The 24,783-nt window shown below is 37.0% G+C and overlaps 1 protein-coding gene across 1 annotated transcript in view; it reads left to right on the top strand.

Moving 5' to 3' along the window:
- The window catches only part of ADGRV1 (adhesion G protein-coupled receptor V1), a gene marked incomplete at both ends in the record, with an annotated part of 566,633 nt that overhangs the window by 64,033 nt on the left and 477,817 nt on the right, over nucleotides 1-24,783 (top strand). Inside the window, 4 exons of the mRNA XM_080707128.1 lie at nucleotides 2,289-2,415; nucleotides 2,703-2,920; nucleotides 4,316-5,059; nucleotides 18,492-18,865. Coding sequence (XP_080563254.1) covers nucleotides 2,289-2,415; nucleotides 2,703-2,920; nucleotides 4,316-5,059; nucleotides 18,492-18,865 — 1,463 coding nt within the window. The remainder of the gene's footprint in view (nucleotides 1-2,288; nucleotides 2,416-2,702; nucleotides 2,921-4,315; nucleotides 5,060-18,491; nucleotides 18,866-24,783) is intronic.

Below are 24,783 nucleotides of genomic sequence, written 5' to 3' on the forward strand. Positions count from 1 at the left end.
TTATCCATAAGATAGGAAGTTTCATACTGTCCCATAGTTGTTGGATGTTTAGTTTCTTTTTTGTTAATGTCTTCTGTATACTATTGGCTGTGATTTCAGTTTTGGATGAACTGTCTTCTAACAGTGATATTCTGTTTTTCATTTCATCTAATCTTCCAGAATTTCTAATGCTGTCTTCATTTATTTATTGACTCTTTCATTTCATTCCAGACCTCTTTCTAATTCTTTCTTAACATCTCAATTTTCTCTTTTACTTCTTGAATATGTACTGTGAAGCCTTTCGTCATATTGAAGATCAGGATTTGGAATTCTTCTTGCATTTCTTGTATGTCAGTATTCATGATTTCCCTTATTTCCTCACAGTTTCTTGTTCTCATGTTTTCGAATTCTTGCGTTTGTGATTCTGTTGTCTTGTCACCTTCTCTCTTTTTATGTGTGAGTCTGTGGATAACCTGTCTGATCCAACCTTAGCAGTAGGGATTTAGAGGTGTCAGCAGGTTTATGCACGGATAAGTAATTTTTTTTTAATGATGAAGGTTAGATGAAGGGGAAGTAACTGGAATAATTGCTACATGAATATAGTAAAGTAGAGGACATTATTAAATTGAGTAAGAATTTAAGTATGATATGGTAGTTTCTGGTTGAGAATGAGAGACGGTGATATAGTAGGAATCTTTTAGTTAGTCTTTTATTTAGGTATGGAGATATGAAATAGCTTGTGTATAAAACAAGGAGATACAGTAATGGAAAAAAGGTTTTGAGAAGAGAATAGATAGGATAGAGGGAAAATGCTTGTAAAAGGAATGGAGAAGGGAGCAACAAACATGCATATAATAACAAAATACACAACAAAAACTAATCATTATAAGAATGGTTAGATAAAAACTAATAAAAAAGCAAAAAAAATTAGTGCTGTTAATTTGCATATACACAGCCATGTAATGTCTGTTCACTGTAGTAGATTCTGGAGTATATTCTCATTTGCTCCGTAACCTATTGTCAGCTTTTGGACCTGCTTTATGAGTGTTTGCATCCCTCTTTTATCTCTGACCGCTTTGTGTTCAGGTGTTAGGGAAGCAGCATCACTGTAAATGAGTTCCGTGTAGGTGCAGGCTTCTGCATTTTCCGGCCCTGGGCTCTGGGCTTTTCAGAGCCCTGGCCTTCATGCTCTCCTGCCCTGGGCTCCACACTTTCTGGCCTCGCTTTGAACTCTCTGCCCTGGACTCTGTGATCTCTGGCCCTGTGCTCTGTGCTTTCAGGCCCTCATCTCTGCGCTTTCAGACCTTTGGCTCTGAGCTTTAAGGGCATGCGTTGTGTGCTTTCTGGGTGGGCCTGGGATCTGTGCCTTCTGACCCTGGGCATGCACCTCCCTACTTGCACCAGTGGAGGGTGTCCAGTGTAATCTTGGAGCGACCCCCTGTGGCCCTGTGTGGGTACTGCTCCCTGGGCACTATGTGCCTTTTCTGTGTTTTAGGTTATAACCCGACTACTTCAGGGGTGGGCCGCCAGATCTTAGTTCCCTGAGGTCCCTGTGGCTACTCTGGGGAGTCCTATTCTGAGGAATGGCTAAGTTACTGTCCTACTGACCCGGGTCTCTGGAGGACACAGTGTGCTGCTGCGGGTCCCAGCTTCTGGTGAGCACAAAGGTTTTTGGATCTTCTCCATTCCTGCAGTGTGGTGCTGGTTGCTTAAGATGTTGGAGCTCTACCGCTGCTTTTTGTATTTAAAGTCCTTGGTTTACTTGCTAGAATTTCTTGGGGCTGTGGATCCAGCAGTCACAGATTGGGCTGGCCTTTATTCTTTATTTTGAAACAAAGTCTCACTGAGTTGGGGACCTCACTTTGTACCTGAGGCTGGCCTTGATCAGTGATCCTCCTGTTTCAGCTTCCCAGTGCTAGGATTACAAGCCTGCATCACCATTCCCTGCTTAATTTTTTTTTATTTCTAATTAAGCTAGTATAGCAATGTTTTCATAATTATGTTTGTTTCTCAATAACTTCTGTAACTAAACATTTTCTCAAAAGGCAAAATAGGAACTATTTCAGATTAAACTAATTTATTTATCCTCTGCACATAATGAATACTTACCTGTGTATACATATGCACATGTATGTGCACACATACATGCATAAACATCTTTTGGAGAAATAGGACAGTATTTTACATTTATTATGACCTCCAGGGAAGGAATTCTTGCTGAAAATTTGCACATAATTATAAACTGTTTCTTAGGAAATTAATAGTAAGTTAGATTTCTTATTACTTTGATTTTTCCATTTTTAATTTAGGGGACACAGTAGTATATCAATATGGAATAGCTACAGTCATAATTGAAGCTAATGATGACCCGAATGGTATTTTTTCTCTGGAGCCCATAGACAAAGCAGTAGAAGAAGGAAGAACTAATGCTTTTTGGTAAGGATATCTTGATAAGGAAATTCAAAACTGGATAAAGTAAAATAAAGTCATTCAGTATGTGGAGATTTGTAATAGTGATAATCTTCCCAAATAAAAAAAATTAAAATTTTAATGTGGGTGGTCTAAATGAATGGTAAACTTGTTTTAAACTGTTGCCACTTATGTAAACAAAAACCAACAGTGATGAAAACTTTAGCTGGTAAGCAGAAACCATTATTCTCACCTTCTTCACTCTAATGTCCAATCTTTTCATAAAAATCAATATTATTCAATTTATTCTGTAGGATTTGGAGGCAGCAAGGACATTTTGGGAATGTTTCTGTGGCTTGGCAGCTGTTTCAGAATCATTCTATTCTGCAACATGGACAAGAGTTCTATGAAACCTCAGGAACTGTTCACTTCATGGATGGAGAAGAAGCAAAACCAATAATTCTCCATGCTTTTCCAGATAACATTCCTGAATTCAATGAATTTTATATTTTAAGGCTTATAAATATTTCAGGTGCTGTTGTTTGTTCATTTTTTAATCTAAAGAGCAATATTTTATGTTTTGTACTTAGAATTGTATTAAATGTCCAGTTGGTGGAGAAATAAATCTATTTTGATTATCTGATTTTTATAGGTCAAAGTACTCTTCTTGATAGAAGTGTTATTTATTTATTTTGGTGCTAAGGATAAGTACAACACAAAGGCCTTGTTCATTCCAAACATATACCCTACTGCTGAGCTCAGTCCCAGAGTGTTTGTTTTTGTTTGTTTGTTTATTGTACTGGGGATTGAACTCAGGGACATTCAGCCACTGAGCTACAACCCCAGCCCTTTTATTTGCTTTGTTTTGTTTTTGAAACAGGCTGTTAGGTAGTTGAGAGTCTTGCCATGTTGCCAAAGCTGGGTTTGAACCTGTGATGATCCTTTTGTTTCAGACTCTTGAAATATGAAAGTATTGGCATACACCACCACACCCAGCCTTTTTTGTTGTTGAGGTACTGAGGATTGAACCCAGAGGTATTCTACCTCTGAGTAACCCCCCCACCCCTATTTTATTTTTTATTTTGAAACAGTGTCTTGTTAAATTACCACATGCTGGCCTGGAACCTGCTATCTTCCTGTCTCAGCCTCCTAAGGAGGAAATTTTGGGTATGTGCCACTATGCCTAACCTCAAAGTGTTTTTGTGTGTGTGTGTGTGTGTGTGTGTGTGTGTGTGTGTGTGTGTGTGTGTGTGTTGGGGTTGGTACTGGAGGTTGAACCTTGGAGCTACACTCCCAGCCCTATTTTATTTTTCTATCTTGAAACAGGGTCTCACGACATTGCCGAAAGCCTCACTAAGTACCTCAGGCTGATGGTGAACCTGTGCTCCTTCTGTCTCAGCCTTTCAAGTATTGGGATTACCAGCACACACCACTATGCCACACTCACATGAATCTTTAACATTAAATTTGTGGTATTATCTCGGTTTAATTTTAGAATGGAGAGTTATATCCATTCTGAAACTTGTAAATAGATTTTTTTTCTCCACACCAAAGAGAATGTTTTCAACAAAAATATTAATAGAAGTTAAGAAGTAAAGATGCATGGTAGCTTAAAGCTTGGTCTTTGTGTCATAATTTAATCAATCTACTTTTTATCACTTTTAGTTTTAAGCAGAAAATTTAATCTATGAAGTTCTTGTTTTCTTTTGGGCTTGACTGGTTATTAATAAAATTATGGTAAACCAATGTTATTTGATGTCACCTATTTCCTAAAATTGTGGTGAAAGCCACTTGCTTATCTATTATTCATTGATAAAGTATAATTTAACTAGAAGTTTGTCTGCTAAGCAAATTTCATTTTTTAACCTTACACTAGAAAGTACTCTTAATTTCTGATATTTTACTCATTATAACTCTTCTACTACAGGTGGGTCCCCAGGTCCTGGGGGCCAACTAGCAGACACCAATCTTCAGGTGACAGTCATGATTCCATTCAATGATGATCCTTTTGGAATTTTTATCCTGGACCCAGAGTGTTTGGAGAGAGAAGTGGCAGAAGATGTCCTTTCAGAAGATGACATGTCTTATATTACCAACTTTACCATTTTGAGGCAGCAGGGTGTTTTTGGTGATGTACGAGTAGGCTGGGAAATACTGTCTAGTGAGTTCACTGCTGGTTTGCCACCAATGATAGATTTTTTACTGGTTGGAGTTTTCCCCAGCACAGTGCATTTACAACCACACATGCGGCGTCACCATAGTGGAACTGATGCTTTGTACTTCAGTGGACTAGAGGGTGCATTTGGGACAGTTAATCCCAAATACCATCCCTTCAGGAATAACACAATTGCCAACTTTACATTTTCAGCTTGGGTAATGCCTAATGCCAATACTAATGGATTTGTTATAGCAAAGGATGATGGTAATGGAAGCATCTACTATGGGGTAAAAATTCAAACAAATGAATCCCATGTGACACTTTCCCTTCATTATAAAACTTTGGGATCCAATGCTACGTACATTGCCAAGGCTACAGTCATGAAATATTTAGAAGAAGGTGTTTGGCTTCATCTTCTAATTATCCTGGATGATGGTATAATTGAATTCTACTTGGATGGAAATGCAATGCCCAGAGGAATCAAGAGTCTGAAAGGAGAAGCCATTGTTGATGGTGAGTGTCATCTTTACAACTAGTACATTAAAATTTGAAGGTACTGAGATCTTCACTTAAAATATTTATTTATTTATTTATTTATTTATTTGGCACATTGAATTTTACATCATTTTGGGGTACAGGGTGTCAGAAAAATACAGGCACACAACTCTTGGTTCTCTCTCTCACTAGGTCCCTCTTTCTTCCCCCTCCCCCCTGCATGTCTTTAAGATAGAATTGGTAATTTAATATACATGCATAACATTATTTCTACTATTACATTCTTTATTATTTTTAAAAGCCATTAGCTATATGAATATTCTGCATTTGTATTAGTTTAATTTATTTTAGCAAAACTACCTGTTGTCAAGACCATGGTAAATTCTGTGTTGAATATTTTAGACATGAATCAGGTAAAGTCTTTGTTCTTGAGTAATCAGAAAGACTCCAGGAGACATGTGCAAACAGATCACTAAAACAAGAAAATAATAAAATATGAAGGATGAACATTTATCTCTCTTCTGGGTAGTAAAAAGGATGGAGAATAATATTCCAGGCAGAGAAATGAGCACAAGTATAGAGATGTGAAGAAGTGCGCTGTTTCTGGGGGAACTGCTACTAGTTCAGAATTGCTGAATGTGGAAGGTGGTGGGTATAATGTTAAAAGGAATTAAGAGGAGAAAAATCACATTAAAAATGATTACAGGGTTTATAGTATCAGGAGCTGAAGTGGTGAATCTCATGTAGTGTTTTGAAGAGATCATCTTTGTTGGCTTTAAACCAAATCATATGTTATTTCCTTGAAAAGATAATTTGTGCATGTGTGCACACAAATATTGGTTATATCCATTATAGTTGCCATTTCCCTGCATTTTATGATTTGATTGTTTTATATTCAATAAGAAGGTAGGATAGAGCTTATATGGCTATAGTGTGTTAGACTATTTTCCTTTCAAATCTCCTAAATTAGCTATTTGCTTACATATTTTTCAGGCATCAAAAGATGGGCAAAATAAGTAGCATGCACATGTCTACCAGTTTCAGACACTAGGACTGTTTTTTAGAGTATTCTATAACATTAAAATTTTCACCTTTGATCTTGTGAATATATACATGTATCTGTTAACCTTTATTCCTGTGGTGACAGGAATGATAGTGGAATGAAAATGGAAAATACTAGAAGATGTGAAAGCTGGTGTTTCTTTTATTTGTTTAGCTTTCTATATAGAAATTATGTTATTTTCATAAACTACAATTTGAGAAGAAAATTTAATAAGTACTTAGAATTTATTTTTAAGCTATCAGTGAAACTTAGCACATATTATAAAATGTCCTAAGATGAGTGAGTGACTGGATACACAGAAGTTTAGGGAAGGATATGAGTGGCCGCACCCACCCACAACCCCAGGAAGCAATTGGGTGGTCTTCCCTGAGGAGGTTGGCCCACTGAGGCACCCAGAAGCAAATGGTCAATGCTGCCCATCTCCTAGATACCTCAAGAGACAGTTGAGGAGTTGAGCAGCCTGCTCTTGGAAGTTCAGCACAATTAGGCCTTGAGAAGCTATTACTCAGCCACACTCACCCAACCTTGGCCTCGGGAAGAAGCTGGGCAGACCTCCTTTTAGCGGGTTGGCCCCCAGAGGCCATGGAGAGCCACCCATGTAGCTCTAGGAGGCCTAACAGGTATTCTAGCTTGCTAGGGGTATGCTTTACTGTACCCATTATGGCTCACCACTGTGGCCCTGTCTTTACATGATCTGTGGAAACTGATGGGCACCTAGATCTACAGCCAGGCTCAGAACTGCCAGTGATTATGACCCACTGAAGGGAGCTTCATCCCAGTCCCACAACCTCTGTAACCTAGGTCACTGAGATACCTGTAGGCATTGCCGGTAGCTGAAGTAACTAAGCTACATGGATACTACACTAAAACACAAACCTGAAAAGAAACCACAGCCATTGCAGAATATCCATTGACCACCCTAAGACACATCTCCCACGGAAGGTTACTTTTGTTTTGTTCTGTTCATTATGAAATCCACCCTATAAAATTCATGGAAGAAACTAACACTCTAGCTGCACAAACAACACTGTGGGGACACAAGAAGCATAAAAAACCAAAGTGACACCCCCACCACACCTGAAAAGGAGCACAGTAACTCTCCTAAAAAAGTAGCAACAGACGCCAAAGGAAAGGAAACCAGAAAACTGCCTCACAAGGACTCTGAAAGAATGGTTTTAAGGAAACTTAAGACAGAACAACAGAATATGGGCAGAAACTCAATGACATTAGGAAAATACTCATCCTATGAATAAGAAACCAGGAAAGAGATAGGAATGATAAAATGAAGCAACCAAAATCTTGGCACCAAAGAGCTCAATACATGGAATACAAAGTACAATTGAGACCTTCAACAGAAAAACTAATCAGACAGGAGAAAGAACTTCTGAGCTTGGAGAAAATGCTTTCAATACGTCATAGATAAAACATTAAAATAATAAAAAATAAAGTTTTAAGATATATGGAACACCACTAAGTGGTTCAATTTTTACATTATGGGTATTCCAGAAAGAGAAGACATGAGAAAAGACAGAATACCTATTCAATAAAATAATTATTGAGAACTTTCCAAATCTTAGAAAGATTGACATCCAAAGCCAGGCATCTCAAAGGACCCCTGGTAGATTTGACCATAAAATATCTTCTCTGATGGGTATTAAAGTCATACTACCTCAACTACAAAACAAAGTATTTTATTTTTTATTTTTATTTTTGGTGGTACTGGGGTTCCTGGAAACCTTTCTATCTCTGGCTGCACTCCCAGACCTATTTTATATTTTTATTTGGAAACAGGGTAACTTAAGCCAGCGAGGCTGGCTTTGAACCTAGGCAATCCTCCTGTCTCTGCCTCCCAAGCACGGGAATTACAAGCCTGTGCCACCATACCCGGCTCAAAACAAAGTATTTTATTTTTTTATTTTTATTTTTTATTTTTTATTTATTTTTATTTTTTTATTTTTAATTGGTGCACTGTATTCATACATCATAGTGGGATACATACTTTTGTAGACATACATGCACACATCGCCCAGTCAGCCCCCACCCGATCCCCACCCCATTCTCTCCCCATCCCTCCCTCCCATGCTTGGCTTAGTGGTTGACATCTAGTATTATAGCAATTTATCAAAAATTAAAAATGATAATCTCACATAACAGTTTCATTTGTCTGATACCAAGCTTTTGATGACTTAAAGATAACATTTCAATATTTCTTTTTACTTTCTTTCTTACCAGAGAATCTATTTTTTCTATTTTTTAGGTGAAACTATCATATATTTATATATTTATTTTTTAGAAAAAAAAATCTATCCTAATATGGAATATGGACTCTAGGTACCCACAACGATCTTGAAAAAGAACAAAGCTAGAAGATGTATATTTTCTGATTTCAAACCATATAAAGCTACAATAATTGAAACAGTGTAGTACTATACTAAAGGCAGATATATAAACCATTGGAGTTAAATAAAAGCCTAGAGCTAAATTCTTCCCTATATTGTCAAGTTATTTTTGACAAGGTTTCCACGAACATTTGGTGGTGGGAATAATAATCTTTTAACTAAATATTGTTGAAAAATAATAATTACATGGAAAAGAATAAAATTGGACCCTTACCTAATCCCATATACAAATATTAACTCAAAATAGATAAAAGACCTAAATATAAATCTTAAGACTATAAACTTTTAGGAGAAAATCTGGGTCATAAAACCTCACAACATTGAAATTGGCAGTGATTTCTTGGTTATGATTTCAATGGCACAGGCAACAGAAGAGTATACAAACTCCCCCCCCAAAAAAAATTGTATATCCAAAGACAATGTGAACAGAGTTAACAGTTACTAATAGAATGGGATAAAATATTTCCAAATGCTATATCTGAAGGTATATTAATATTCCAACTAGAAATCCTAAAAATTAACAACAATAAAGGCAAACAATACCCTTTACAGATAGGTAAAAGACTAACATAAATAATGAATCTCCACAGATAACCAATCTTAGTTGTCTGTTGGATGGAAACTCTTGTTTCTCTAGTTCTGATGTGTGTTACCTATTTCTTCTTTGTAGTTAATCTCTGAGTATTTTCTCTAGTGCTGGTTTTGAAGACATAAATTCCTTCAGTTTCTGTTTGTCGTGGAAGGTTCTTATTTCTCCATCTAATTTGATAGAAAGTTTTGCTGGGTAGGAAATTTTTGGCTGGAAGTTGTTTTCTTTCAAAATTGGGAATATGTTACTCCAAGCCCTTCTGGCTCTCATAACTTGGTTTTGGAAGTCTGGAGTGATTCTAATTGGTTTGCCTCTGAATGTCACTTGGCCCTTTGTTTTTGTTGCCTTTAAGATTCTCTGCTTGGCTTCCACATTGGTCATTTTGACAATTATGTGGCGTGGGGATCCTCTTCTCTGTTCCTGTCTAAAGGGAGTTCTATACGTTTCCTGGTCCTGCGTATCAACCTCTTGCTCTATGTCTGGAAAATTTTCTGCTATTACTTCCTTGAAGAGATTGTTGATCCCTTTGGTTTCACTTTCTTTTCCCTCCTCTATTCCAATTATTCTTAGGTTAGCTCTCTTAAAATGGGCCTATATTTCTTCAATATCAGATTTCTGCTGTCGGATATTTTTTCCTAGAGTAGAAACTATGCGTTCATTTTTGGAATGATCATCTTCTAAGAGCGAGATTCTGTTCTCCATGTGTTCTAATCGGTTGTTTGTGCTTTGAATTGAGGCCTTTACGTCATTAATTGCATCCTTTATCTCTTTTTGGCTCTCTCTGAGTTCTTTTCAAAGCACCTCTATTATTTCTACAGTTATTTTCCTGATTTGATCTTCTAGAAATCTCTGATTTTCTGTTTTATCGGGTTCTGATGTTGTGGGGTTGTGGGCATTCATTGCTCCAGTATTATTCCTCTTTCCCATGATTTCGGAAGTTTGTGCCTTCTCTGGGGTCTTCCCTTGGGTCACTATGACTTCACTTAAGGTGCTCTGGATCTCAAGTCAGTAGTATCTCAGACCCCACTACTCCTTTACTGGGTTGTATCACAGAGTCTCCGACCCAGAGAGTTGATAGAGGCTGCTTTAGACTATGGGGGGTGCCAGGTTGGGCGTTCTCCTATGGTGTGATATCACTGCCACCGCCCCTCTCCCACTGGGTCAAGTCCCAGTGAGCACAGTACTGGGATTTCTCCGCTGTGGCCCACAATTTGACTCACTGTTCTTGAGTACGCAGATGTAGCTGTACTGAATTCGGTGAATTCGGTGCTGTTGCCACCAGTGGCAATATGGCGCCGCTGCTACGCCCTCGGCTATGGGGCTGGCGTTTTTTTTTCTTGGTTTTGATTTCCACTCTGAATCCCTGCAGCGTGTGCTGAGCTCAGCCACTGGGAGCTTTAGATACCCTGTGCGCCGAGAAATCCCGCCTGGCTGTTCCGCAGCGGCTCCCCTCGGCTTGCTGTGGCCGTCCCGTGAATTCGCCGGTCCCGCCGGCAGTATGGCACTGCTGCCGCGTCCTCGGGCGTGAAGCCGCGTCCTCGAGCGTGAGGATCTCCTCTGTGGCTCTGTTCTCAGTCCGCTTTCTCTCTGGAGCCTGGTGACCTTTTTTGTTTCTCTGGTGATGTTGTTTTCTGGCTTTGAAAGGCGCTGATTTTGTGGTAATGGAGATTTGTTGTTAGCGGGGCTCTTAAGCCCCGCTTTTCTCGGTCGCCATCTTCCGGGAAGTCTGTAAAACAAAGTATTTTAAAAACAGCAAGAGAGAAATATTAAGTTACTTATTAGTGAATACCATCTAGGCTAACAACAGTTTTCTCCATAAAAATGTTGTAGGACAAGAAAGAACTGAATAATGTTTTTAAAGTCCTGAAAGTAAAACATTGCCAACCAAGAAAGCTTTACCAGCAAAGCTATCATTCAGATATATTAGAACTAAAGAGTATTCTCTTGAATAACCAGTTGGTTCATGACAAAATTAAAGTGGAATTAAAAATTACTGAAACAAACAAAAATGAAAATACTATGTACAAAAACTATGGAATACAGCAAAAGCAGTACTAAGAAGGAAGTTTATAGTAATAAATACTTACTTAAAAATAGAAATACTTTAAATAAACTACCTAACAATACAATTTACGGAATAAAAAAAGCAAAAGTGGACCAAACTCCAAATTAGTAGAAGGAAAGAAATACAAAACAGAGGGTATTCTGGGGAAAGGTTTTTTTGGATATGATCCCCAAAGAACAGACAACAAAGGCAAAAATTAGCAAATGTGAAAACATGAAGCAGTGCACTCTTGTAAACAGTGAGCACTGAGAAGAGACACCCTGAAGATGGGAGAAATATCTGGAAACTATTCACCCATTAAGGAATCAATTTTGTAATATATAAGAAACTTAAATTCTATAGCAACCCCCCCACAAATAACCCAATTAAATAGACAAATTAACTAAATAGGCATTTCTCCAAAGAGATTATACAAATTACCACCAAGCATATGGAAAATTCTCCAGCATTGTTAATCACCAGGGAAATGCAAATCAAATCTTGCTATCTTCCTGTTTCAGTCTCCAGTTGGGATTACAAGTGTGTGCCACCATGCCCAGAACTAAACAGCCTCCAAATCAAGAACATAGCCTTCTAGCAAACTTTTTTTCCCCCTAATCACTAACTTAACCACCCTGCTCACTGACATTTTTAAGAGCATAATATTTTTTTCCATTTTAAACTTTAGATACATAAGGTCAGTGAAAGTGTTTCCTTCATACATTCTTTCCCCGACAAACCATCTCCCTTGCTCCACTGGAGTTTCTCCTCTATTATCTAAATCCACACATACTATGAACTACATAATAATGTAAGACTATAACTCACCAGTAAAGTATTAAAAATAAAATTTAGGTAAATATAATTGAGCATATGTATGTTTGAGCATCTGGCTTCTTTTGCTCAATATTGTTTATGTGGTTGGTTCATATTTTTGTCTCTTTTACAGTTTGTCTCTTTTATGTTCATAATTATATTGTATTATATTGTGTAACTAAAACATTTATTCATATTACTTTTAATTTTTGTTTGAGTCATTTCTAATTTTTAGCTATTACATCCAGTACTTCAATACATTTATAATTTTTTATTGGTGCATTGTAGCCATACATCTGAATGGAGTACAAGATGGTAGAGACATACATGCACACATCACCCAGTTAGCCCTTACCGAGTTCCCATTCCATTTCCTCTCCCTCCCTCCTTCTCATGTTTGGCTTCGTGATTGACTTTGATATGTTTGTTAAAGTACATTGTGTACGTTAGGGAATTTCCCTCTTCCCCCACACCCATCCTCCTCAGTTTGGTTAATTAACTTAGATCTACTATCTGTATTCCCGGGTATGGAGTTGCTGAATCAGTGTGTGTGTGTGTGTGTGTGTGTGTGTGTGTGTGTGTGTGTGTATGTGTGTGTGTGTGTTAGTTTTAATAGAAAAAAGCCTAATAATTTTCCAAAGTAGTTGAGCCTCTATATACTGTCACTTCTGGTATATCAGAATTCCACATCACTAATGCCTGGTTTATTCTGTCCTTAGAAGACTATTTTGGTAGGTTTGAAGTGGTGTCACATATAGAAAAATTTTAAAGTATATATATAAAACAAAACAAAAAATATCAATCTCAGAGAGCTTCCGGGAAGATGGCGACCGAGCAAAGCGGGGCTTAAGAGCCCTGCTAACAACTAATCTCCATTACCACAAAATCAGCGCCTTTCATAGCCAGAAAACACCATCACCAGAGAAACAAAAAAATCACCAGTCTCCAGAGAGAAAGCGGACTGAGAACAGAGCTCAGAGCCACAGAGGAGATACACCGGCCTCACGCCCGAGGACGCGGCAGCAGCGCCATACTGCCAGCGGCAGCAGCGACTTCACCGGACGGCTACAGCAAGCCGAGGTGAGCCGCTGCGGTACAGCCAGGCGGAATTTCTCAGCGCAGGTAAAATCTAAAGCTCCCAGTGGCTGAGCTCAGCACACGCTGCAGGGATTCAGAGTGGAAATCAAAACCAAGAAGAAATACGCCAGACTCACGGCCGAGGGCGTAGCAGCGGCGCCATATTGCCACCGGCGGCAGCAGCAGAGAATTCAGCGAATCCAGTACAGCTACATCTGCGTACTCAAGAACAGTGAGTCAAATTGCGGGCCACAGAGAAGAAATCCCAGTACTGTACTCCCTGGGACTTGACCCAGTGGGGGAGGGGCGGTGGCAGAGATATCACACCATAGGAGAACGCCCAACCTGGCACCCCCCACAGTCTAAAGCAGCCTCTATCGACTCTCTGGGTCGGAGACTCTGTGATACAACCCAGTAAAGGAGTAGTGGGTCTGAGATACTACGGACTCAAGATCCAGAACACCTTAAGGGAAGTCATAGTGACCCAAGGGAAGACCCCAGAGAAGGCACAAACTTCCGAAATCATGGGAAAGAGGAATAATACTGGAGCAATGAATGCCCACAACCCCACAACATCAGAACCCGATAAAACAGAAAATCAGAGATTTCTAGAAGATCAAATCAGGAAAATAACTGTAGAAATAATAGAGGTGCTTTGAAAAGAACTCAGAGAGAGCCAAAAAGAGATAAAGGATGCAATTAATGACGTAAAGGCCTCAATTCAAAGCACAAACAACCGATTAGACCACATGGAGAACAGAATCTCACTCTTAGAAGATGATAATTCCAAAAATGAACGCATAGTTTCTAATCTAGGAAAAAATATCCGACAGCAGGAATCTGATATTGAAGAAATATGGGCCCATTTTAAGAGAGCTAATGTAAGAATAATTGGAATAGAGGAGGGAAAAGAAAATGAAACCAAAGGGATCAACAATCTCTTCAAGGAAGTAATAGCAGAAAATTTTCCAAACATAGAGCAACAAGTTGATACACAGGTCCAGGAAACGTATAGAACTCCCTTTAGACAGGATCAGAGAAGAGGATCCCCACACCACATAATTGTCAAAATGACCAATGTGGAAGCCAAGCAGAGAATCTTAAAGGCAACAAAAACAAAGGGCCAAGTGACATTCAGAGGCAAACCAATTAGAATCACTCCAGACTTCCCAAACCAAGTCATGAGAGCCAGAAGGGCTTGGAGTAACATATTCCAAACTCTGAAAGAAAACAACTTCCAGCCAAAAATTTCCTACCCAGCAAAACTTTCTATCAAATTAGATGGAGAAATAAGAACCTTCCACGACAAACAGAAACTGAAGGAATTTATGTCTTCAAAACCAGCACTAGAGAAAATACTCAAAGAGATTAACTACAAAGAAGAAATAGGTAACACATACCAGAACCAGAGAAACAAGAGTTTCCATCCAACAGACAACTAAGATTGGTTATCTGTGGAGATTCATTATTTATGTTAGTCTTTTACCTATCTGTAAAGGGTATTGTTTGCCTTTATTGTTGTTAATTTTTAGGATTTCTAGTTGGAATATTAATATACCTTCAGATATAGCATTTGGAAATATTTTATCCCATTCTATTAATAACTGTTAACTCTGTTCACATTGTCTTTGGATGTACAATATTTTTTTTTTTTTTGGGAGTTTGTATACTCTTCTGTTGCCTGTGCCATTGAAATCATAACCAAGAAATCACTGCCAATTTCAATGTTGTGAGGTTTTATGACCCAGATTTTCTCCTAAAAGTTTATAGTCTTAAGATTTATATTTAGGTCTTTTATCTATTTTGAGTTAATATTTGTATATGGGATTAGGTAAGGGTCCAATTTTATTCTTTTCCATGTAATTATTATGTTTCAACAATATTTAGTTAAAAGATTATTATTCCCACCACCAAATGTTCGTGGAAACCTTGTCAAAAATAACTTGACAATATAGGGAAGAATTTAGCTCTAGGCTTTTATTTAACTCCAATGGTTTATATATCTGCCTTTAGAACAGTACTACACTGTTTCAATTATTGTAGCTTTATATGGTTTGAAATCAGAAAATATATATCTTCTAGCTTTGTTCTTTTTCAAGATCGTTTTGGGTATCTAGAGTCCATTTTCCATATTAGGATAGATTTTTTTTTTCTGAAAAATAAATATATAAATATATGATAGTTTCACCTAAAAAAATAGAAAAAAAACATTCTCTGGTAAGAAAGAAAGTAAAAAGAAATATTGAAATGTTATCTTTATGGTATCAAGAGCTTGGTATCAGACAAATGAAACTGTTATGTGAGATTATCATTTTTAATTTTGGATAAATTGCTATAATACTAGATGTCAACCACTAAGCCAAGCATGGGAGGGAGGGATGGGGAGAGAATGGGGTGGGGATCGGGTGGGGGCTGACTGGGCGATGTGTGCATGTATGTCTACAAAAGTTTGTATCCCACTATTATGTATGAATACAGTGCACCAATAAAAAATAAAATAAAATAAAATAAAAATATCAATCTCAGTATTATAATTCAGAGATATCACTGTGAATATTAAGTATATTTTGAAACTTTATATTCATGAAATATATATTTCACCATTTTCTTCTTTACTAAGTAATATATATATATTTCATAAAACATGAAAAACATAGAATAGTATTAAGACTCATGATAAAAAGTACAATATTCTGCGCCAGGCGTGGTGGTGCACGCTTGTAATCCCCACGCTTTGGAGGCAGAGACAGGAGGATCGTGCAGGTTCAAAGTCAGCTGCCCTGGCTTAAGAGACCCTGTTTCCAAATAAAAAGTATAAAATAGGTATGGGAGTGTAGTCCAGAGATAGAAGGACTTCCAGGAACCCCAGTTCCACCAACACAAACAAACAAACAAACAAACAAACAAAACCAATATTCCCTCTATTCTGAAGGAACCACTATAAAATATTAGCATCTTTTTAACTTTTTTTATTTTTCATGATTTAGCATTGTAACTTACAGAGTTGACACTAAAATTAGAGAAATAATCATGCTGCTTGTCTCAGAGAATTAGTCACAGAAGCAAAGCATATGGAACATCTGTATGCTGTTTTACATTTATAAGGCATTTTCCCATATTGTGACAAATTTGGACTTCACTGTAATTCAACAATGTTAAATATTTTATAGGTAAGGAAATGGAGGTCAAAAGCAGTAAATAAATTATCCAGTGTCACCGGGCGTGGTGGCAAACGCTTGTAATCCCTGTGCTTGGGAGGCGGAGACAGGAGGATCGCACAGGTTTGAAGCCAGCCACGCTGGTTTAAGAGACCCTGTTTCCAAATAAAATATATTTTTTAAAAAGGGTCTGGAAGTGTAGCCCCGAGGTAGAAGGGCTTTCAGAAACACCAGTACCACCAAAAAAAAAAAAAAAAAAAAAATTATCCAGCGTCACATAACTAAGTCCTAAAGGAGTCGAGAATTTAAGCTTTTAACTCCTAGGTCAGTATTCTCTTTAGTCTATCACAGAAAAAAAAAAAAAAAACCTAAAGGAGATATGATCATTTCTTTATTCTGATAAACTATGTAATAGTGGCTTAGTTGTGACATGTAATTTTATGTCACCGGGGAACTTTTATCATTACAGTTGAACAGGAGAAGCAACTTCATAGGATTTCCTATGTGGTCTGGAATTCCAGAACAGGACTGGTTTCTAGTTTTCTGGGTAAGAAGGGAGTTTCCTCAGGAGGCATGGGAGCAATCAGAATAGTAACTAGGGCCGGGCATGGGGGCGCACACTTGTAATCCCTGCGCTTGGGAGGCTGAGACAGGAGGATCACACAGGTTCGAAGCCAGCCTCAGCTACTTAGTGAGGCTCTCAGCAACTTAGTGAGACCCTGTTTCCAAAATAAAATATAAATGGGTCTGGGAGTATAGCCCGGAGGTAGAAAGCCTCTGGGTTCCACTCCCAGTACCACCACCAAAAAAAAAAAAAAAAAAAAAAAAAAAAGAATAGTAACTAGTAACATGCAGGATACCTGTGACTTCTATGAAGGAGTCCCCTGGGTAGAGACTTGTATAATTTCCTTCATTGAAGCTAGTGATAAAAAAAAAAAATCTTGTACTTTTTTTCCCTAGGATCACTGCCAAATTCTAACCTTACATAAATAGCTGAGTTGTTAGAGAAGAAATGAGGAAAGTAATAAGAATGGTGAAATCCTGAAAAAGGTTGTGTTTGAGATACAGTGACATTGGTGGGCTGCATGTAATTTTTATTTAAAAAAAGTCCCTAAGATTTATATGCTGTGCTGTCTCTGGGAAGGAATACTTTTATTTCTATATCTATTCCATTAACTGTTTAGAGATAGAGGTATATTTGACCCACAGAAACTTTTTGTTACTTTTGCAAAATTCTCTCTTGATTTAACTCAAGATGAGTTTCTAAAATATCAAACCTTGGAGTTTTCAAAGAATATTGATACTAAAGTTTTAAAATAGGGATGAACTAAATTATTCTATTTTTATATGGGCAGGTAAATTTTAAAATGTCATTGAAATATCTATCCAAACTTAATGCCTCGATGTATGTGCATGTATATGTATGTGTATATGTATATGTATATATTATTACTTTTATGTGATTTTTTTTTTTTGCAGTACTGGGGATGGAACCCAGGGGCATTCCACCTCTGAGCTATATACCCCCAGGCCTATTTTTTATTCTTTATTTTTTGAAACAGGGTCTTTCTGAATTGCAAAGGGCCGTGCTAAGTAGCTGAGGCTGTCCTTGAACAGCGATCTTCCTGTCTCAGCCTCCCAAATGCTGGGATTACAGGTGTGCACCACCACACCTGGTTTATGTGATGTTTTAACAGAGATTGAAAATAATTAATTTTAAGGACACCGTTTAATCTGAAGAGATTTACCAATTCCTTTAATATAAACTATAGTAATTGCTTTATAGATTTACTATTTATCATAATAAGAGATAACTTTAATTTCAAATTAAGATTATAATCTTAATTTGATTGATTATAGTTACACAAAAGTTTTACATTTAAAAAATGTTTTTAAAGCTGGGAGTGGTGGTACATGGAGTATGGCACACACTTATAATCCCAGCATTCAGGAGGATCGTGGTTCCTGGATGCATCAGCTACTTAGCGAGGCACTTTGCAACTCAGTGAGACCCTGTCAAAATAAAGAATAAAAAGTAGGGCAGGTTGTAGCTCGGAGGTTGAATGCCTTTGGGATCCATCTTCAGACCTGCAAAAAAAATAAAAAGGCTAAAAAAAAGTGCTGGTAGTTTGGCCCAGAGGTAGAATACCCCTGGGTTCCATCCCCAGTACTGAAAAAAAAAAAAAGTTTTTAAAATAAAATTGTCTTACTTTCTGAATTTGTAATTCAGAAATTAGAATATGATGTAATTTAAGTTATGATAGTTGCTGATTTTGTAGCATTTAAACCCATGTCTCACTTCAGGTCCTGGAGTTCTGAGGATCGGGGCAGGACCTAGAGGCAATGAGAGATTGACAGGTTTGATGCAGGATGTGAGGGCTTATGAACGGAAACTGACCCTGGAAGAAATTTATGAACTTCATGCTCAGCCTGCAAAGAGTGATTTACACCCCATCTCTGGATATCTGGAATTCCGACAAGGAGAGACTAACAAATCATTCATTGTTTCTGCAAGAGATGACAATGAGGAGGAAGGAGAGGAGCTATTCATTCTTAAGCTGGTCTCTGTATATGGAGGAGCTCAAATTTCTGAAGAGAATACTACAGCAAGGCTAATAATACAGAAAAGCGACAATGCCAACGGCTTGTTTGGGTTCACAGGAGCTTGTATACCAGAGGTAAGTGGTGGTTTTGGTGAAGTTTGCAGGAAAAAATAAATGTAGGTCAATTTGTTTGGGACTGAGCTTTTAAGCATTTCCTCTGGCCCAGAGGAATAGTAGAGTCAGTGCTTGCAAATATAAATCATAGCCCCTGCTCTTAAGAGTTCACAGTTCGAATTAACGTAATGAGTTGATGTAAGTAATGGCAAGCAATAAATCTTAGCAATTAGCTTTAAAATTAATGCAATTCTGCCAAGCGTAGTGGTGCATGCTTGTAACCTCCGCACTTGGGAGGCAGAGATAGGAGGATCACACAGTTTTGAAGCCAGCCTCACCGGCTTAAGAGACCCTGTTTCCAAATAAAAATATAAAAAAATAGGTATCTGAGAGTGTAGCCCAGAGGTAGAAGGGTTTCCAGAAACCCCAATACCACCACCACCACCAACAACAAAAAATTTAGTGCAATTCAAAGAAGATATAGTCATATTCTACATATAATTTGCTTTTGGCTACTATTTTAAATACCGTGTAAGTAATAAAAATATACATTGAAACCTTGTATAAATGATTGTAAATGAAAATTTATTCAGGTATTTTTTTTTTTTTACTTTTTTTCATATGTGGAGCATACTTGAATAGTTAAAAATATTCTTTCATTCTGAATGTAACATGTCTTTCCTATCAACCTTTTTGGCCAGCTTAATTCAGTAGACAGTTCTACTGTGCTTATCAGATCATTCCAAGTTTTCAAAGATTTGTAATCATCTTGGTTTCTTGTTCAGTAACATGAGATCCCATGAAACTACTTCACAGGTGCTGTGTATGACAGCAACAGCTCAATGTCCATGAAAAGGTGCCAAGAAACAAGAGAACATTTCCTTTTGCAAGTTGATTCTAATACATTTAGAAGAGAGCATACTTAAATTGAAATGATTAAGAAAAACAGGAATGAGTAGAACTTGAAAAAATATCTCTGGGTCATAGGCCTCATGTGGCTTAACTGGAATCTCCTGGCTCTCCTGAAGGCTGCATTATAAATGCTTCAGTTCTTTGGTTTAGTGACAGTCATTAATACATTTTCAAATGGTGTTCTATCCTCCATCATTAAGTAGAATATTCTAAATTAAAAGGGAAAAAATCATACAAATTTATCAACTTTAAGAAATATGTTTACCTGCACTGATAATGCCTTTATATTGAACCACCAAAGAATTCTTACATATTAAATCTTAGGTACCTTAAAATCTGTAACAGAGGTGCAATATATATTATTATATATTATATATTATATATATATTATATATTTTATATATATATAATATATATAATATATATATTATTATTATTACTCTCTCCACTCTATACGGCTAGAAACTGAGGCTTAGAGGCCTAAGAAATAACTAACCCAAGTTGGATAAAATGAGACAGGATGATCTCAAATGCCTGGGCCAAAGCTCATTGATTACCAGTGCTAAATGAATATTCATTTCCCCTTTCACTTCTAAGATACACGAAGAACTGGAATTGGAACTCATGTCTCGTGATTCCATCCTGTTGTCTTTCTCTGTTGATAGTTAATATACTTATCTCTAACTTTAAAAAGAGATGGCTTTTCTCAGGTTGTGAGAACCACTGTGGTGCCCTGTAAAGTCAGATTCTCTTCAAGGTCCGGCCCTGCCTCTGACTCCGACCTCACACTGTGCTGCTCTCTTCTTTGATCAGTGGGCTTCAGTCTGGTTTGCTGGGTGTGGGTTCCAGTCTCAGGGCATCAGCTCTCATTAGCCTTTCTGTTTGCAACCCTCTTATTCCAGATTTTTGGTCTTTCAAGTCTCAGCTCCAAAGGTGTCATCTCTGTGAAAACCTTAAAGTAGCTCACCCCATTTTACCAACCTGTCACTCTTTGTTCATTCAGTTTTAATTTTTTGTAGCATTGGTCACACTCTTAAAATTTCCTGATAATTATAAGTCTAATATTTACTGGCTATCCCCCTCCACCACAAAAATGAAAGGACTCTGAATGTAATAGGACTTATCGGTCATTATTGTATATATAGTGCTCAAAGTGGAACATAGTATAAAATAAACCAAGAACAAAATAAACCTTCATTGGAACTTTCTGTGAATATATGTTAATAAAAAAACAGGAAAGGACATGTAGTAGTTCAGATGTGAAACATGTTTAGATTCAGCTAAACCACATAATCAACTGAACTCATGAGAAAGTTCAAAAGCAACATAGATCACATTTTAAAAACCTGCCTAAAATGGGAAATAGTGTTTTATTTATTTATTTTATTTACTGGGCCATTATAGGTAAATTTTCTATGCTGGTCAGCATATTTCATACTTATCTCCTAAATTCCATTCTGAAATTATGGTTGATGTTGGTTATACAACTGTGTCTATTCCTGTTGAACTTGAAAAGATTGGTCAAGCCTTTCATTGCCTAAGAGAGAACTTCCCTACATGGGCCACAGAACATGGTCTGAAGTGCTGGAAAGAAAGAGAAGACATGATTGGCTATTCTTTTAAGCCCATAAGGGATAAAAATAGAATATGTTGGTATGAGAAAGAAAAATGATTAAATGGTTAAATAGGAAAATTGTTGTTGAATCTGAAATATTAAACAATGAGATTTAATTTCCAGGAAGATTACACAATTTTCATTCTTTGAAACAATAACAGAAACACTTGCTTTAAACTTGGTGTGATTTGAAACAGGAGTCTTCAGGGTTTTTTGTTTGTTTTGTTTTTGGTACTGGGGATTGAACCCAGGGGTACCTCTGAGCTACAATCTCCAGCTCTATTTTTTTTTTTTTTTTTTTAATTTTGAAGCTGGATTCACTAAGTTGCCGAGGATCTCTCTAAGTTGCTAAGACTGGCCCCAAACCTGAAAATTCTCTTGTCTTGGCCTCCCAAGTACTGGGATTACATGAATCCAAGGGCATTCTATCTCTGAGCTACACCCCAGCCATTATTTATTTTTTGTTTGGAAACAGGGTCTTGGTAGGTCACTGGAAGTCTTGCTGTGTTGCTGAGGTTGTCCTCTAACCTGTGATCCTTCTATCTTAGCCTCCCAAGTACTGGATTACCAATGTGTTTCACCAGGTCTGGCACTTCAAATATTTCTTCTAAAATTTATTTTGAAACAAGATTTCACTAAGTTGCTGAGTTCACCTTGAACCTGCAATTCTCCTATTCTCCTGTCTTAGCCTACCAAACCCTGAAATGACAGGCACGTGCCACCACACCCTGCTGAATCTTCAAATATTTTTATCAGCTTCATCAACAATAATAATATTTATTGATTGTTTACTGAAGTCATTCTGAAAATGTTAGGTTTCCTGAGATCCTTCTGGAGGGTCCATAAAGCTAAGCTCAATTTTGTAAAAAAAAAAAAAATTAATATTTTTTTCCCAATTTTTATTGACCTTTTGTTCTTTAGAATTAATGATGGCCTAGACTGCCAGCTTCTAGCCTAGCCTTTGCACCTATATTCTAAAAAGTACAGTTCCACTTAAAAATGTCTTTGGTAAAGCAATAAAAAAAATAATTTTTAAAATCCTCGACCCATGAGAACCTACCTGTCTTTTAGTATTCCATGTCATGAAATGAGAAGCACAAATAAAGTACTTCTGCTTACTCTCAAAACTTAAGTGTTGTTTTGAAGGTGCTTATGCAAATTTTGAGTCATAAATTGAACTAGTTACTGTTTTCATAGAATGCCATTTTTACTTAAAAAATGACTGACAGATTTTGGTTATTCAGACCTAGATATTTGGCACACATTTTCATGAAAATAAGTAGAGTGAGCTGTTGATTACGAGAAAAACAACTGGCGGTTCTTGATGCTGATAAAAAAATTCAATCTTTCAAATGAAAATTTAAATTTTGGAAGGCTTTTATCTGCCAAAGTGAGCTTGACTATTTCCCTATATTAAAGACTTTTCAGATAAGATTAACAGTGATATTAACTAGTTGTGATTATTTTATATAATGAAATATGTCAACATTTGGAAGATCTGTATAATTCAGCAAACCAGTATTTTCCAGATAATCATTGTATATTATTGAAAATCATGCATGGGTAAAAGACTGGTTCAGTGTGCTAGGTGGGCTAATGGATTTTTTTTTTTTTTTTGGTGGTACTGGGGTTCCTGGAAGCCCTTCTACTTCCGGGATACACTCCCAGACCTATTTTATATATATATATATTTTTTTTAAATTTGGAAACAGGGTCTCTTAAGCCAGCGAGGCTGGTTCTGAACCAGCGCGATCCTCCTGTCTCCGCCTCCCAAGCGCAGGGATTACAAGCGTGTGCCACCAAGCCCGGCAGGGTAATGCATATTATTATTATTATTATTATTATTATTATATTATTATTATTATTATTATTATTATTATTATTATTATTATTTGGTGGTACTGGGGTTCCTGGAAGCCCATCTATCTCCGGGCTACACTCCCAGACCTATTTTATTTTTGGAAACAGGGTCTCCTAAGCCAGCGCGGCTGGCTTCGAACCTGCGCGATCCTCCTGTCTCTGCCTCCCAAGCGCCGGGATTACAAGCGTGTGCCACCACGCCCCGCAGAGTAATGGATTTTAATGTAATAAAATAAGCTTGCACGTTGTAACTATCTGAGCAACAACTGCCACTTGTCAAACTTTGATATAATATTGTAGAAGAAAACCCACAATTATCTGAAAAGCTTGCTAAAATACACATCCTTTTTCAGTTATATATTTATATAAGATGGGATTTTCTTTATATACCTCAACAAAAATAACTGAGAGCAACAAACTGATGGCAAAAGGAGACTTGTGAATCCAGATATTTTCTGTTATGGCAGGCATCATAGAAACTTGTAAAACTAGAAAATAGGGACTCTTTATCACTATTTTTTTGTTTTGAAATATATAGTTATTTCTCATGAACATATGTTGCTTATGCTAGCATGTAATGGATCATTATTGGTATTTTTAAGTGAGTTATTAATCAATACTGTTATTAATCAGTCACCTGCAATATGGTATATATCAACAGACTTTAACAACATAGACAAAAATTCTCTAGGGTTCTCAGTGATTTTATGAGAGCCAATGGGTCCTGAAATGAAAATATTTGAGAACTGCCAGTTAACTCAATGCCTAAAATTGTTTTCAGTTTAAATTTTTAGACATTTGCTTCATTTTCAGAATTAAAATCACTGTAACTTTCATAAATTCTCTTCTAATATATTGTTGTAGAGTCACTGAAAATTTAATGTTTTCCCCAGTTCCCTAAAAAATTTCTGAAGGCAAGAGAGATCTTTAAAGACTTCTATTAGGTTATTTTTACATCATACATAGATTCATATGACAAAGTAATAGGTTAAAATGATAGCATAGTTACATCTTAAATAAATAATGAAAATACGCAGGGTGTGGTGGAACATGCTTATAATCCCAGCATTTGGGAGGCTGAGGCTGGAGGATTGTGGTTTGTGGACAGCCTTGGGTACTTAGCGAGGTCCTTCACAACTCAGTGAGACCCAGGCATGAAGCACAATCTAAATGTACACCACTTTCAATATGTTCCACTTATAAAAAATAAAAAAATAAAAAATAAAAATTAAAAAAATAATAAAAAGACTAAAAAGATAGGGCTTAGGGTGTAGTTCAGAGGTACAATGTCCCTGGTTTCTATCCTCATTACCACAAAATAAATAATGAAAATATATAGAATATGTCACAGTCTGCTGAATGGCATCTTGAAGAAAGTGATAATTATTTTGTGATGTTTCATCCTTACCAGGAACAGTACATCTTGGCAAATAGCAAGTGTTTGATAAATTATAATTGAGAGAATGAATAAACCTATGTGTAGTTTAGAGCCCCGATGAATTGAGGACTGATTTTCTTAGATCTATTGTGTAGTAACCATATTCTCATGATG

The sequence above is a fragment of the Muscardinus avellanarius genome, assembly GCF_963383645.1.
Source record: "Muscardinus avellanarius genome assembly, chromosome: 1".
Taxonomy (NCBI): domain Eukaryota; kingdom Metazoa; phylum Chordata; class Mammalia; order Rodentia; family Gliridae; genus Muscardinus; species Muscardinus avellanarius.